General features: G+C 38.0%; 2 protein-coding genes across 2 annotated transcripts; both read right to left on the bottom strand.

Annotated features, from left to right (window-relative positions):
• Positions 1-289: 289 nt before the first annotated feature.
• Positions 290-12,175, bottom strand: LOC115696576 (uncharacterized). Its single transcript, XM_061101699.1, has 3 exons — positions 11,484-12,175; positions 10,102-10,522; positions 290-479 (listed from the first exon to the last, which is right to left on the bottom strand). The coding sequence occupies exons 1-2, from the start codon at positions 11,602-11,604 to the stop codon at positions 10,113-10,115; spliced, it is 531 nt and encodes a 176-aa protein (XP_060957682.1). The 5' UTR covers positions 11,605-12,175; the 3' UTR covers positions 290-479; positions 10,102-10,112.
• Positions 11,742-13,217, bottom strand: LOC133039699 (uncharacterized). Its single transcript, XM_061118615.1, has 2 exons — positions 12,322-13,217; positions 11,742-11,958 (listed from the first exon to the last, which is right to left on the bottom strand). Exons 1-2 carry the CDS (start codon positions 13,215-13,217, stop codon positions 11,742-11,744), a joined length of 1,113 nt encoding a protein of 370 aa, XP_060974598.1.
• Positions 13,218-14,166: the final 949 nt, after the last annotated feature.

The following is a 14,166-nucleotide window of genomic DNA, read 5'->3' as shown; positions in this document are numbered from 1 at the left end:
GGATGTGGAACCGCGATCCAATGCTTAGTTAAGCATAAACCTTGGTATGGAGGAAGACGCCACAAACGGTGGTGGAAATCCGTTTGATATGTTTGGTTGAACGCCACAAGGAATACTCCTTGATAAGTTCGAATAGTTCTCTCAAGAACTGAAGAAGAAAACCTCTCAAAATTTTATTCCAAAAAATTGAGATTTTTTAAAGTGTTTAAAGGCTTTATATTGCCAACTTACAATCAAGAAAAAGGGAAACTAAAAGAAAGACAATTTTCTAAATAAAACAAAGACAAAATAAAGGAAACAAAATTAAAAAGAAAAGCTGCCAAATACCTTGAAAAACGTGATAAGCTCAATTTAGGTCTTAATTAAGTCTACTTTGATGAGAAGCACAAATCTTTGTTCTCCTTCAATGTTGATTGCAGTCTCCTCTTGTTTTAAAACTCTGTCGACTAAGTTGTTGAGTTCTTCTTTGAATCTCTTGGCTTGCTGTAATATCCAGTTTATATACATATATTGGTATTTGGTATATTAAGTGTGGTACAATTATATTGTTATTATTATTATTATTATTATTATTATTATTATTATTATTATTATTGTTATTATTATTATTATTATTATTATTATTGTTGTTGTTGTTGTTGTTGTTGTTGTTGTTGTTGTTGTTGTTGTTGTTGTTGTTGTTGTTCTTGTTGTTGTTGTTGTTGTTGTTGTTGTTGTTGTTGTTGTTGTTGTTGTTGTTGTTGTTGTTGTGCGTGTGTGACTAGAAAAAAAAAAGATATATATATTAAATAGTGAGATAAATAAATAGTGAAGCATTAGATTAGTTAGTTTAAAATTTAAAATTTAAATTTAAATCATCATAATTTTATCTGATTAGTTAGATTTTTATTTTTTAAATTTAAACCTATTATACGATAGGTTATATAACTATATACTCTAGAACCCTAGCAGCCAGATAGTATCGTATTCCTTTATTCTCACCATCTCTCAATTTTTTTTTTTATCCTCTCTATTGAACCAAATCAATTGTTTTAATCTTAAGAGCTTCGGGGTCAGCAATCAACCGATCATCGTTCCGTATCTTCGAAATCTTCAGGTAAAATTCGTAGTTGTTTTTATTTTCGTTCTCAGAGAAATAGGCTTTCATAAAACTATCATATCTCTCTCCCCATAGGTCCGTTTTCAGTGATCTAGGTACCGTTTTAAAGATAATTTAATGATCTATATTTTTTATGAAGAAACTCTTTCCTAATTCTGAGTATTTCGATGTCCAAAAATTCATGTTTTACACTGACTGTCGATTTACAGTTTTTTAAAATTTCTTTCTGATATTGCCTTAGTAAAAGTGTGATATCTCTCTTGATATCTATTATTTTACAGCGATTCTTGTACTGTTAGAAAGATAATTCAATAATTTATATTTTTTTTGAAGAAACCTTTCCCTAGTTCGGAGTTCTTACCAGTCAAAAGTTGGGATCTTTACTCGGTTATGGTATTTCGTTTTAAGTTTTGTTTCAGAAAAAGTGTCTTCAGTAAAAATTCAATATCTCTCTCACTTTTGATCCATTTTAAAAGATCTTTATCTCGTTTTAAAGCTTAGGAAAATAGCTATATTTGTTATGAAGAAAGTATTGTCTAGATCGGGGTGTAACTATTTTTAAAACTTTTATTTTTGGGCTGTATTCAGAAATCGGCATGATCCAGGATTTTAAAGAAACTGTTTTGAGAAAACATGCATAACTCCTAGGTTATAGCTCCGATTTTGATGATCTTTATACCGTTAGAAAGGTATTTCAATTAACTAAAAACTTTGTGAACAGTAGGACTTCTAATTCAAACGTTTTATAAGTCAAATTCTAGGCTAAACTTGCTGTACAGTACGAATAATAAATATATTGAGTTTATCGGTGGACTAAGGGTTTCACTAATTGTTATAGGGCCTAGAAGGTATCGTAGGAGTTAATTACAGCGGAGTTGAGGTAAGGAAAAATAATTATACTTTATACTTGCTTTTTATATGGTTTGAGTATCTAGTATGACTGCTTGAATAAATTGTATTGAAACTGTGGAATGTGATAGTTTCGGTGAAATAGTGTTTTATCGATGAATTGTATATGGTTGTTTAATCATGTTCCAAGTACTTGGAAGTGGTTGGAAACCACACATGTATGGTGATGTGGTAAGTGAGGCAGTGTACGTAAGGGTGCACTAGTTATTGGTACTGCGTTCTGGTTAAGAACGTAAGACACTCCAGATTTGTATGGAAGCTGGAGTGTGATTGTGAGTGTGAGTGTGTGGTATTTCAGTATCTGTGTGGCTGCCTCTATTTATACTTATGATTAGGTTGTTGTATGTTTGATGTATATGTTTGTGCTATGATGTGTGAATGCTGGTACATAGTATTTTGTTTTTCCTTACTGGGCTTTGCAGCTCACCCCTTATTTACCCCCTATGTGCAGATAAGTAAGCCTGTAAGCTTTCGGTGACAAGTTGAGTCTGGGCAGCATGGGGTGTATCTCGTGTGATCATGTAACTGCGTGTGGTCTTGGCCATCTTCCGCTGAAAGTTTTTTTTTTTAATTTATTAAACTTATCGAGGATGTTGTCGTTTAAATTTTCTATTACTTTTCCCTAAGTGGTAATACTTTATTTTCAACTGTATACCCATGTTTTAAAAAGTGTTATTTTTTTTAATAAAGGCAACATTAGTATCTTAACGCCAGTTTATTTATGGCATCTTATTTTACGTAAGTAAGGGCGTTACAAATGGTATCAGAGCCACAGTTACATTGATCTTGAATTCACGCGACATACACACCATCGCTGCAAAGGATCAACTTGTCATCAAGTATGTATGCTTTATATATGTTATGTCTTATATGTTAAATTTGGTTTAGTCTTTATCTTTTGATTTTCCTTTAGTTAGCTAGAAGTTTAGGGTATGGTTAATCGAAACAATTAACTGATTCTTCGGAGTTAGAATTTTAGTATAACTCAAACAATTTTCTTATTAGTGTAATTTTTTTTGTGAGTGAAGATTATTTATTTTACATGGTGAATTGTTGCTTGATGATTTACGTTTTTTTTAAGTTTATATAATTTAGTGTATAGATATTTCCTTTTTGAGCGAGATACATCTTTGGTTATTTTTTTTTCTTACCGCTACCATCTCCTTGCTTTTGAAGAACAAGTTAAGGGATTTGATGGAAAACGGTGAACCCAGAAGATCAACCGGTTGAATGAAAGAGCGGCTGTAAGAGACCGAGCTAGAGGTCGAGGGCGAGGAGGTGCTCGCGGTCGAGGTAGCGGTCGAGGCAGGGGAAACCAGCATGTCCCTGCCGAGGCGGTGATCCAGGAGAATCAAAATGCCCCTGAAAATGGACAACAACCAGGTCAAGGTGGGGGCAACCACGAAGTCCCTGCTGGGGTAGTTGGTCAAGGACACCAAAACGCCCCTGTAGTGGTGCCACCACAACAAGAAGATTTGGCGCAAGAAGTTGCTCGTCTCAGGGAAGAAATTAGGAAGCGAGATGAAGAGGCTCACAACCGTCAAGAACAACCCAATCAAGGACAACATCGATTTTTGCTGGTGCAATACATGCCTGTGCCGGAGGGTCGATGGGAACCAATATATGAAAGGTTCCGCAAGCAACACCCACCAAATTTTGAAGGGGGCTCAGATCCAATGGAAGCTGAGGAATGGTTAAGAACAGTGGAAGGTATTGTTGAGTACATGCGGCTCGGTAACGGAGATAGTGTAGCTTGTCTTTGCTAGTTTATTGAAAAAGGATGCCGCATGCGGTGGGATGTTATTAAACAAACACGGGATGTGGCCGCAATGACTTTGGGCTGACTTTGTACAAGTTTTCAACAAAAAATACTACGGTGAAGCAATACGCTCGGCTAGAGTTAATGAGTTCACGAACACGAGGCGAGGTAAGTCTACGATTACTGAGTATGCTCGCCAATTTGACGGATTAGCAAAGTTTGCCAAAGATGCGGTTCCTACCGAGTTTTTGAGGATTCATCGTTTCTTGAAGGGCTCGACTCCCGAATAAGTCGGGACATAGCGATGTCAGGAGTAAGGGCAACCACGTATGCTGAGGTACTAGAAAAAGCCCTAGAAGCTGAGTTGTGTGAAAGTCGTATACAGAAAGACAATACAGCAAGGTGGGAGGCCAGAAAGGCTAGTAATGGAGGTGGTGATAACAAAAGGAAACTGCCAAGTAACCAACACAACGAAGCCGACAAGAGAAACAAGATAAGGTCCAATAACTACAAAGGGAAGAAGCCATATGTGGAGTACCCCCTATGCCCAACATGTGGTCGTAAGCATCCGGGAGAATGTCGACTGAAAGGCAAGACTTGTTACAAGTGTGGGCAACCAGGCCACTATAAGAAGGACTGTCCGCAAAAGGGTGATCAACTCAGGGATGACAAACTTGTCCCAGCTCGAGTATTTGCACTAACCAGAGGGGAGGCTGAGACTAGTAACACTGTGGTTGCGAGTCGATTTATATCTACGGAAAACTATGTCTTGTTTTATTTGATTCTGGAGCTACGCACTCATTTATTGCTTTAAAGATGATAGATAAGTTAGAACTACCGTATGTAAACTTTAGTTATAAGTTCATGACGGAGTTGCCCTCGGGCGAGGTTATGATATCATCTAGAGGAGTGCGGGATGCGCCAATAAGGATTGCAGACAAGGAACTTAGTGGAGATCTGATAGAGCTGGAGATGAGGGATTACGATCTTATCTTGGGCATGGATTGGCTATCACGACATGGAGCAACAATAGACTGTCGAAAGAGGACAGTGACTTTCACCCCTGAATCTGGAGAGGCATTCATATTTGAAGGAATCAAAGTCAAGTCAAGCTTACCGCTAGTTACAGCCCTGAAGGCACAAAAGATGATACGTGCGGGATGTCAAGCATACTTGGCCGGCATAGTAGACAAGTCAAGAGAAACCACCCTCGAAGCCGAGAGAATGTCCACATAGTATGTGAATTCCAAGAAGTTTTTCCGGAAGACCTACCAGGGCTACCCCCAGATAGAGAGATAGAATTTGTGATTGAGTTAGCGCCAGGCACAGCACCAATCTCGAGGGCTCCATACCGCATGGCTCCCAATGAATTGAAGGAATTGAAGGCTCAACTACAAGATCTTTTAGACAAGGGGTTCATTAGACCAAGTTACTCACCTTGGGGTTCGCCAGTGTTGTTCGTCAAGAAGAAGGACGGTAGTATGCGGATGTGTATAGACTATCGAGAGCTGAACAAAGTGACTATAAAGAACAGGTATCCCTTGCCTCGCATCGATGATTTGTTTGATCAGTTACAAGAGGCGATCGTCTTCTCAAAGATCGACTTGAGATCTGGGTACCACCAATTGAAAGTCCGAGAGGAAGATATACCAAAGACGGCATTTCGAACACGGTATGGGCATTATGAATTTCTAGTGATGTCATTTGGGTTAACCAATGCCCCAGCAGCCTTCATGGATTTAATGAATAGAGTATTCAAGGAATATCTTGACAAGTTTGTGGTGGTATTCATTGATGACATACTCATTTATTCAAGGACAATGGAAGAGCACGAGGAGCACTTAAGGCTAACTCTAAGCAGACTCAAAGAGCACCAATTGTACGCCAAATTTAAAAAGTGTGAGTTTTGGTTGGAGAAAGTGGCGTTTCTAGGCCATATAGTGTCCAAAGATGGGGTAGAGGTGGACCCTGCGAAAATTGAAGCAGTGAAGAGCTGGCCAAAACCAAAAACCGCAAGTGAGGTTCGGAGTTTCCTCGGACTAGCTGGATATTATAGGAGATTCGTTGAAGGGTTCTCAAAAATAGCCACACCATTGAAGAATTTGACTCGAAAGCAACAAAAATTTGCATGGACAGATAAATGTGAGGAAAGCTTTCAGACATTGAAAGATAAACTCATAACAGCACCTGTCCTGTGTGTTCCAACTAACAAAGACAAATTTGTAGTATATTGCGACGCATCAAAGCAAGGGCTCGACTGTGTGTTGATGCAGAATGAGAAGGTGGTAGCCTATGCCTCTAGGCAGCTAAAGGATTATGAGACAAGGTACCCAACTCATGACTTAGAGTTGGCAGCAGTGGTCTTTGCATTGAAAATCTGGAGGCACTACCTCTATGGAGAGAAGTGTGAAATATACACAGATCACAAAAGCCTAAAATACTTCTTTACGCAGAAAGAGCTCAACATGAGAAAGAGGCGGTGGTTGGAACTGGTAAAAGATTACGATTGTGAGATACTATACCATCCTGGAAAGGCTAATGTAGTGGCGGATGCACTTAGCAGACGCCACTATGCAAGCTTATCAATGTTAAGGGCATTAAAAGTGTCGTTGCAACAGGAAATCGAGAGATCTAGAATAGAGTTAGTAACAGGAAAGCTAGCTAACCTCACAATTGAATCAAATTTATTAGAGAATATCAAAGAAGAACAAGCCCAAGATGAGTTTTTAATCAAGAAGCGGGTCGAACTACAAAATGGGAAAGCCGGGGACTTCTCAGTTAATGAAGAGGGTATTCTACTATACAAGGCAAGGGTGTGTGTACCTAAGAAAGCGGAGTTGCAATCAAAAATCTTACAAGAGGCGCACACTACACCCTATTCTTTACACCCAGGATCAACCAAAATGTACAATGATCTGAAAGGTAGGTATTGGTGGCTGGGAATGAAAAATGATATAGCAAAATTTGTAGCAAAATGTCTTACCTGCCAGCAAGTTAAGGCCGAACACCAGAGACTGCGGGTACATTGCAATCTCTTGATATTCACGAGTGGAAATGGGAAGATATTGTTATGGATTTTGTGACGGGGTTGCGAAGAACGACAAACAACGGGATTCCATACGGGTGATTATCGACGGACTCACTAAATCGGCACATTTTACGCACTTTTGTGCGCACTAATTACAATGCGAGCAATATGCCGAATTGTATGTAAAAGAAATTGTAAGGCTACACGGAGTCCCAAAGACCATTGTATACGATAGAGGTTCGAGTTTTACTTCTAAGTTTTGGGAAAGTGTGCAAAGTGCTTTGGGCACAAAACTGAAGTTGAGTACAGCATTCCATCCTCAAACTGATGGACAATCGGAACGAACTATTCAAATACTAGAAGACATGCTACGAGCTTGTGCGTTGGATTTCCCAAGTAACTGGAGTAACTATTTGCCACTAATGGAGTTCTCGTACAACAATAGCTATCAATCTACAATAGGGATGGCACCCTATGAAATGTTGTATGGGAGGAAGTGTCGATCACCACTACACTGGGATGAGGTTGGCGAAAAGCGATACTTAGGCCCAGACCTAGTAAGAGAGGCCACTGAAGCGGTAGAAAAGATTCGAAATAGAATGGTAACTGCACAAAGCCGCCAGAAAAGTTATGCCGACGCAAAGAGACGGAATGTGGAATTTGCAGTGGGTGATAAAGTGTTCCTTCGAGTGTCACCTATGAAAGGGGTTATGCGTTTTGGAAAGAGAGGAAAGCTAAGTCCAAGATTTATAGGTCCTTTTGAGATATTGGACAGAGTGGGACAGGTCGCTTATCGACTGGCATTGCCACCAGTATTAGCTGAGACGCATAATGTGTTCCATATTTCTATGCTACGAAAATACGTGTCGGATCCATCACACGTGCTGAACTATGAAAGAATGGAGCTAAAGCAGGACTTGAGTTATGAAGTGCGACCAGTTCGCATTATAGAGAGAGGAACGAAGGAGTTAAGGTCCAAAAGTATTCCTCTAATAAAAGTTATGTGGAGCAACCGTTCAGAAAGGGAGGCAACGTGGGAAATGGAGGAAGACATGAAAGAACAGTACCCTGAACTTTTTGGTAAGTCTAATTTCGAGGACGAAATTTCCTTTAAGGAGGGTAGAATGTAATATCCAGTTTATATACATATATTGGTATTTGGTATATTAAGTGTGGTACAATTATATTGTTATTATTATTATTATTATTATTATTATTGTTATTATTATTATTATTATTGTTGTTGTTGTTGTTGTTGTTGTTGTTGTTGTTGTTGTTGTTGTTGTTGTGCGTGTGTGACTAGAAAAAAAAAAAAAGATATATATATTAAATAGTGAGATAAATAAATAGTGAAGCATTAGATTAGTTAGTTTAAAATTTAAAATTTAAATTTAAATCAGCATAATTTTATCTGATTAGTTAGATTTTTATTTTTTAAATTTAAACCTATTATACGATAGGTTATATATGTATATACTCTAGAACCCTAGCAGCCAGATAGTATCGTATTCCTTTATTCTCACCATCTCTCAATTTTTTTTTATCCTCTCTATTGAACAAAATCAATTGTTTTAATCTTAAGAGCTTCGGGGTCAGCAATCAACCGATCATCGTTCCGTATCTTCGAAATCTTCAGGTAAAATTCGTAGTTGTTTTTATTTTCGTTTTCAGAGAAATAGGCTTTCAAAAAACTATCATATCTCTCTCCCCATAGGTTCGTTTTCCGTAATCTAGGTACCGTTTTAAAGATAATTTAATGATCTATATTTTTTATGAAGAAACTCTTTCCTAATTCTGAGTATTTCGATGTCAAAAAATTCATGTTTTACACTGACTGTCGATTTACAGTTTTTTAAAATTTCTTTCCGATATTGCCTTAGTAAAAGTGTGATATCTCTCTCAATATCTATTATTTTACAGCGATTCCTGTACTGTTAGAAAGATAATTCAATAATTTATATTTTTTTTGAAGAAACCTTTCCCTAGTTCGGAGTTCTTACCAGTCAAAAGTTGGGATCTTTACTCGGTTATGGTATTTCGTTTTAAGTTTTGTTTCAGAAAAAGTGTCTTCAGTAAAAATTCAATATCTCTCGCACTTTTGATCCATTTTAAAAGATCTTTATCTCGTTTTAAATCTTAGGAAAATAGCTACATTTTTTATGAAGAAAGTATTGTCTAGATCGGGGTGTAACTATTTTTAAAACTTTTATTTTTGGGCTGTATTCAGAAATCGGCATGATCCAGGATTTTAAAGAAACTGTTTTGAGAAAACATGCATAACTCCTAGGTTATAGCTCCGATTTTGATGATCTTTATACCGTTAGAAAGGTCTTTCAATTAACTAAAAACTTTGTGAACAGTAGGACTTCTAATTCAAACGTTTTATAAGTCAAATTCTAGGCTAAACTTGCTGTACAGTAAGAATAATAAATATATTAAGTTTATCGGTGGACTAAGGGTTTCACTAATTGTTATAGGGCCTAGAAGGTATCGTAGGAGTTAATTACAGCGGAGTTGAGGTAAGGAAAAATAATTATACTTTATACTTGCTTTTTATATGGTTTGAGTATCTAGTATGACTGCTTGAATAAATTGTATTGAAACTGTGGAATGTGATAGTTTCGGTGAAATAGTGTTTTATCGATGAATTGTATATGGTTGTTTAATCATGTTCCAAGTACTTGGAAGTGGTTGGAAACCACACATGTATGGTGATGTGGTAAGTGAGGCAGTGTACGTAAGGGTGCACTGCTTATTGGTACTGCGTTCTGGTTAAGAACGTAAGACACTCCAGATTTGTATGGAAGCTGGAGTGTGATTGTGAGTGTGAGTGTGTGGTATTTCAGTATTTGTGTGGCTGCCTCTATTTAGACTTATGATTAGGTTGTTGTATGTTTGATGTATATGTTTGTGCTATGATGTGTGAATGCTGGTACATAGTATTTTGTTTTTCCTTACTGGGCTTTGCAGCTCACCCCTTATTTACCCCCTATGTGCAGATAAGTAAGCCTGTAAGCTTTCGGTGACAAGTTGAGTCTGGGCAGCATGGGGTGGATCTCGTGTGATCATGTAACTGCGTGTGGTCTTAGCCATCTTCCGCTGAAAGTTTTTTTTTTTTAATTTATTAAACTTATCGAGGATGTTGTCGTTTAAATTTTCTATTACTTTTCCCTAAGTGGTAATACTTTATTTTCAACTGGGTACCCATGTTTTAAAAAGTGTTATTTTTTTTAATAAAGGCAACATTAGTATCTTAACGCCAGTTTATTTATGGCATCTTATTTTACGTAAGTAAGGGCGTTACACTTGCGCCCTTATCACTCACCCAACTGGAACTTTACTTGTATCTTTACCCTTAGTGTTCTCATCATTCCCCCCTCTTGAAAAGGATTTGTCCCTAAATCTTCACTTGCATCAAAAGGGTTCAAATTAAAAACATTAAAAGTGACACTAACATTATATTCTCCAGGTAAATCGAGTCGGTAGGCATTGTCATTGATCCTTTCAAGCACTTGAAATGGACAATCTCCTCGAGCTAGCAATTTGGAACGTCTTTGGGCTGGGAATCGTTCTTTCGTCATGTGTAACCATACCAAATCACCTGGCTCAAAAACCTGCTTGTGAAGACCCTTGTTAGCTTGCTTTATGTATTGCTCGGTCCTTCTTTCTATGTTAAACTGTGCCCTCTCATGGATTTTCTTCACAAATTCTGCTTTCTTTTTGCCATCTAAATTCAAATGCTCAGAATCAGGTAAATGTGATAGATCTAAAGGAGTCAAAGGATTAGAACCATAAACAATTTGAAATGGTGAAAATTTAGTAGCAGAATGCATAGAACGATTATAAGCAAATTCAACATGTGGTAAACAATCCTCCCAAGTCTTAATATTTTTACTTTTGATAGCCCTCAATAAAGTGGATAAAGTTCTATTAACTACTTCTGTTTGACCATCGGTTTGAGGATGACAAGTAGTAGAAAACAAAAGTTTTGTCCCAAGTTTTCCCCCACAATGTTTTCGAAAAGTAACTTAAGAACTTAGCATCCCTATCGGATACAATTATTCTAGGCATACCATGTAATCTCACAATCTCCCTAAAAGACAAATCTGCAACATTAGAAGCATCATCAGTTTTATGACATGGGATAAAATGAGCCATCTTAGAAAATCTGTCTACCACCAAAAAAATTAAGTCCCTCCCACGTTTAATCCTAGGTAAACCCAACACAAAATCCATTGAGATATCAACCCATGGTGAAATAGAAATAGGTAGGGGTGTGTAAAGACCATTTGGCTGAACCCTCGATTTAGCTTTCTTACAAGTGACACATCTACCACAAATTCGCTCAACATCTCTTTTCATGTGGAGCCAAAAGAAGTGCTCTCATAATATAACTAAGGTTTTAGCAACTCCCAAATGTCCCATAAGCCTTCCTCCATGGGGTTCCCGAACTAATAAATCTCGTAAAGAACAATTAGGCACACACAACCTATGCTCCGTAAACAAGAAGCCCTCACGCCTATAAAACTTACCTTAACCAGATGTTTCACAAGCTCCATAAATCTCCCCAAAATCATGGTCATTGGGATAAATTTCCTTACTATGTTCAAAACAAAGTAATTTATCATCAAGATTAGAGATCAAGGCATACCTGCGAGAAAGGGCATCAGCAACCACATTCTCCTTACCTTTTTTATACCGAATGACATATGGAAATGTTTCAATGTACTGAACCCATCGTGCATGTCTCCTGTTGAGCTTGTGTTGCCCCTTCAAATGTTTAAGGGATTCATGATCTATGTGAATCATAAATTCTTTGGGCCACAAACAGTGTTGCCATGTTTCTAAAGCTCGCACCAAGGCATACAACTCTTTATCATAGGTGGGGTAATTAAGTGCATCCCCACCTAGCTTTTCACTAAAGTATGCGCAAGGGGTCTCCCTTCCTACATAAGAGCAGTGCCAATACCTATACCAGAAGCATCACATTCAATTTCAAATGTGTTAGAAAAATTAGGTAAAGCGAGTACTGGGGCGTGAGTAAGCTTGTGTTTAAGCAGTTGAAATGCCTCCTCTTGTGCTTCACCCCATTCAAAAGCAACATTCTTTTTGATAACATCTGCAAGCAGTGCTGCGATGGTGCTGAAATCCTTCATAAACCTCCTGTGAAAACTAGCAAGGCCATGAAAACTTCGAACATGGCCTATAGTTGAGGGGTTGGCCACTCTTGGATGGCTTTGATCTTTTCTTCATCAACCTCAATACCTGTGCACTCATAACAAATCCTATGAAAACAATCTTATCAGTGTGAAAAGTACATTTACTAAGGTTAGCATATAGTTTTTGTTTTCAAAGTACATCTAAAACTGATTGCAAATGTGAAGCATGATCATGCAAACTCTTACTATAAATTAGAATATCATCAAAATACACAACAACAATTTTCCAATGAAAGCACGCAAAACATGATTCATTAATCGCATGAAAGTGCTAGGTGCATTAGTTAGTCCAAAAGGCATGACTAACCATTCATACAATCCATGTTTAGTTTTAAATGCAGTTTTCCACTCATCTCCTTCTTTCATACGTATTTGATGATACCCACTCTTAAGATCAATCTTAGAAAACACACAAGAACCATGCAACTCATCTAACATATCATCTAAATGAGGAATGGGATGTCGATATTTTACCGTTATGTTGTTGATGGCTCGACAGTCAACACACATCCTCCATGTTCTATCCTTCTTAGGAACGAGAATTACTGGAATAGCACAAGGGCTCATGCTTTCTCTCACATGCCCTTTGGTCATCAATCCTTCAACTTGTCGTTGTATTACTTTGGTTTCATCAAGATTAGTTCTATATGCTGGGCGGTTTGGGATTGAAGCACCTAGAATAAAATCAATTTGATGCTCTATTCCTCGAATAGGTGGCACACCATGTGGTACCTCCTTGGGAAACACATCCTCAAATTCCTGCAAAACAGAAACAACAACACTAGGCAGTGAAGAATCAAGTTGGTTAGTGTTTAAAAGAGCATCCATGTAAACGAACAAAAGCATTGGTTGTTTTGTACGCCAAGTTCGTGTAATCTCACTTTTTTTTGTATACAAATTATTTTGTTTTCTCTCTATTTTTTTCTCATCGATAGAACTCTTCTCTTTCTTTTCTCTCTCTCTTGCTTCGATTGTTTTCTCTTTTTGGCTCTGTTTTTTCTCACTCTTTTGCTCACTCAAGTTCTTTTTATCACTCAAATTTTTTAATCTCACTTGGTCTTCATAGTCTCGTTTTGGTGACAAAGGAGATAGAGTGACTGTTTGTTGACGGAACATGAATGAGTACTTGTTGGTGAACCTGTCATGTTGGACTCGTCGATCAAATTGCCAAGGCCTTCCTAGAAGAATGTGTCCAACTTGCATTGGGACCACATCGCACAATACCTCATCCTCTTATTTTCCAATTCGGAAAGATACCAAAACTTGTTTGGTAACTCTAACTTCACCACTATCATTCAACCATTGCAACTTGTAAGGACGTGGATGTTTAAGCGTTGGAAGTCCCAGCTTCTCAACCATGGATGAACTAGCAACATTAGTACAGCTACCCCCATCAATGATCACACTACATACCTTGTCTTTCACATGACAACGAGTATGAAAAATGTTCTCACGCTGTACCTCTTCTTCCTTTTCTTTTGCTTGCAAGTTTAATGCTCGTCTGGTGACTAGTGCAAGCATGTCACCGTATTCTGGCCCATACTCTTCATCTTCTATAGAAGCGTCTTCCAATGGTGGCATATTAGCAAGCTCTTCTTCATCTTCAGAATCTACTTCACCATTTTCTTGAATCACCATAACGCTCTTATTTGGACATTGGCTAGCTATGTGTCCTCGCCCTTGACATTTGAAACACTTTATCTCACTAGAACGAGATGAAAGAGGGGCTGCTTTTCCTTGAGAGGTTGTAGTTGCGGTGGCTGGTTTGGGTGCAAGGGATGAACTAGGTTGATCCTCTTTCTTTGGGAAGTTTGACCTCCAAGGTGTTGTATTTGGATTGTGTGGACTTGGCCTTTGCTTTGAGCTCAAACTACCCTTCTTGAGTTGTCTTTCAACTTTGATTGCCATGTGCACCAAATCTTCCAATTCCACATAATGGTGTAGTTCAACGGTATTAGCAATCTCTCAATTTAATCCATTCAAAACCTTGCCATTGTCGCCTGCCGATCCTCTTCCACATTGGCTCTAATCATAGCCATCTCCATCTCCTTGTAATACTCATCAACACTCTTGTAGCCTTGACGAAGACCTTGCAACTTGAGGTACAAGTCTCGATAATAGTGAGATGGTACAAAATGTCACCTCATTACCC

The sequence above is a fragment of the Cannabis sativa genome, chromosome 7 (genome assembly GCF_029168945.1).
Source record: "Cannabis sativa cultivar Pink pepper isolate KNU-18-1 chromosome 7, ASM2916894v1, whole genome shotgun sequence".
NCBI lineage: Eukaryota > Viridiplantae > Streptophyta > Magnoliopsida > Rosales > Cannabaceae > Cannabis > Cannabis sativa.
The sequence above is the reverse complement of the archived record's forward strand: the minus strand, read 5'-3'. Positions and strand labels throughout refer to the sequence as shown.

Coding starts and splice junctions, on each gene's coding strand:
- LOC115696576 (XM_061101699.1), bottom strand. CDS start 11,604: ATGATTCACATAGATCATGAATCCCTTAAACATTTGAAGGGGCAACAC. Junction 10,523..11,483: donor TGTCATTCGGTATAAAAAAG/GTAAGGAGAATG, acceptor ATTTGAATTTAG/ATGGCAAAAAGAAAGCAGAA.
- LOC133039699 (XM_061118615.1), bottom strand. CDS start 13,217: ATGCAAGTTGGACACATTCTTCTAGGAAGGCCTTGGCAATTTGATCGA. Junction 11,959..12,321: donor AAACATGGATTGTATGAATG/GTTAGTCATGCC, acceptor TAGTTTTCACAG/GAGGTTTATGAAGGATTTCA.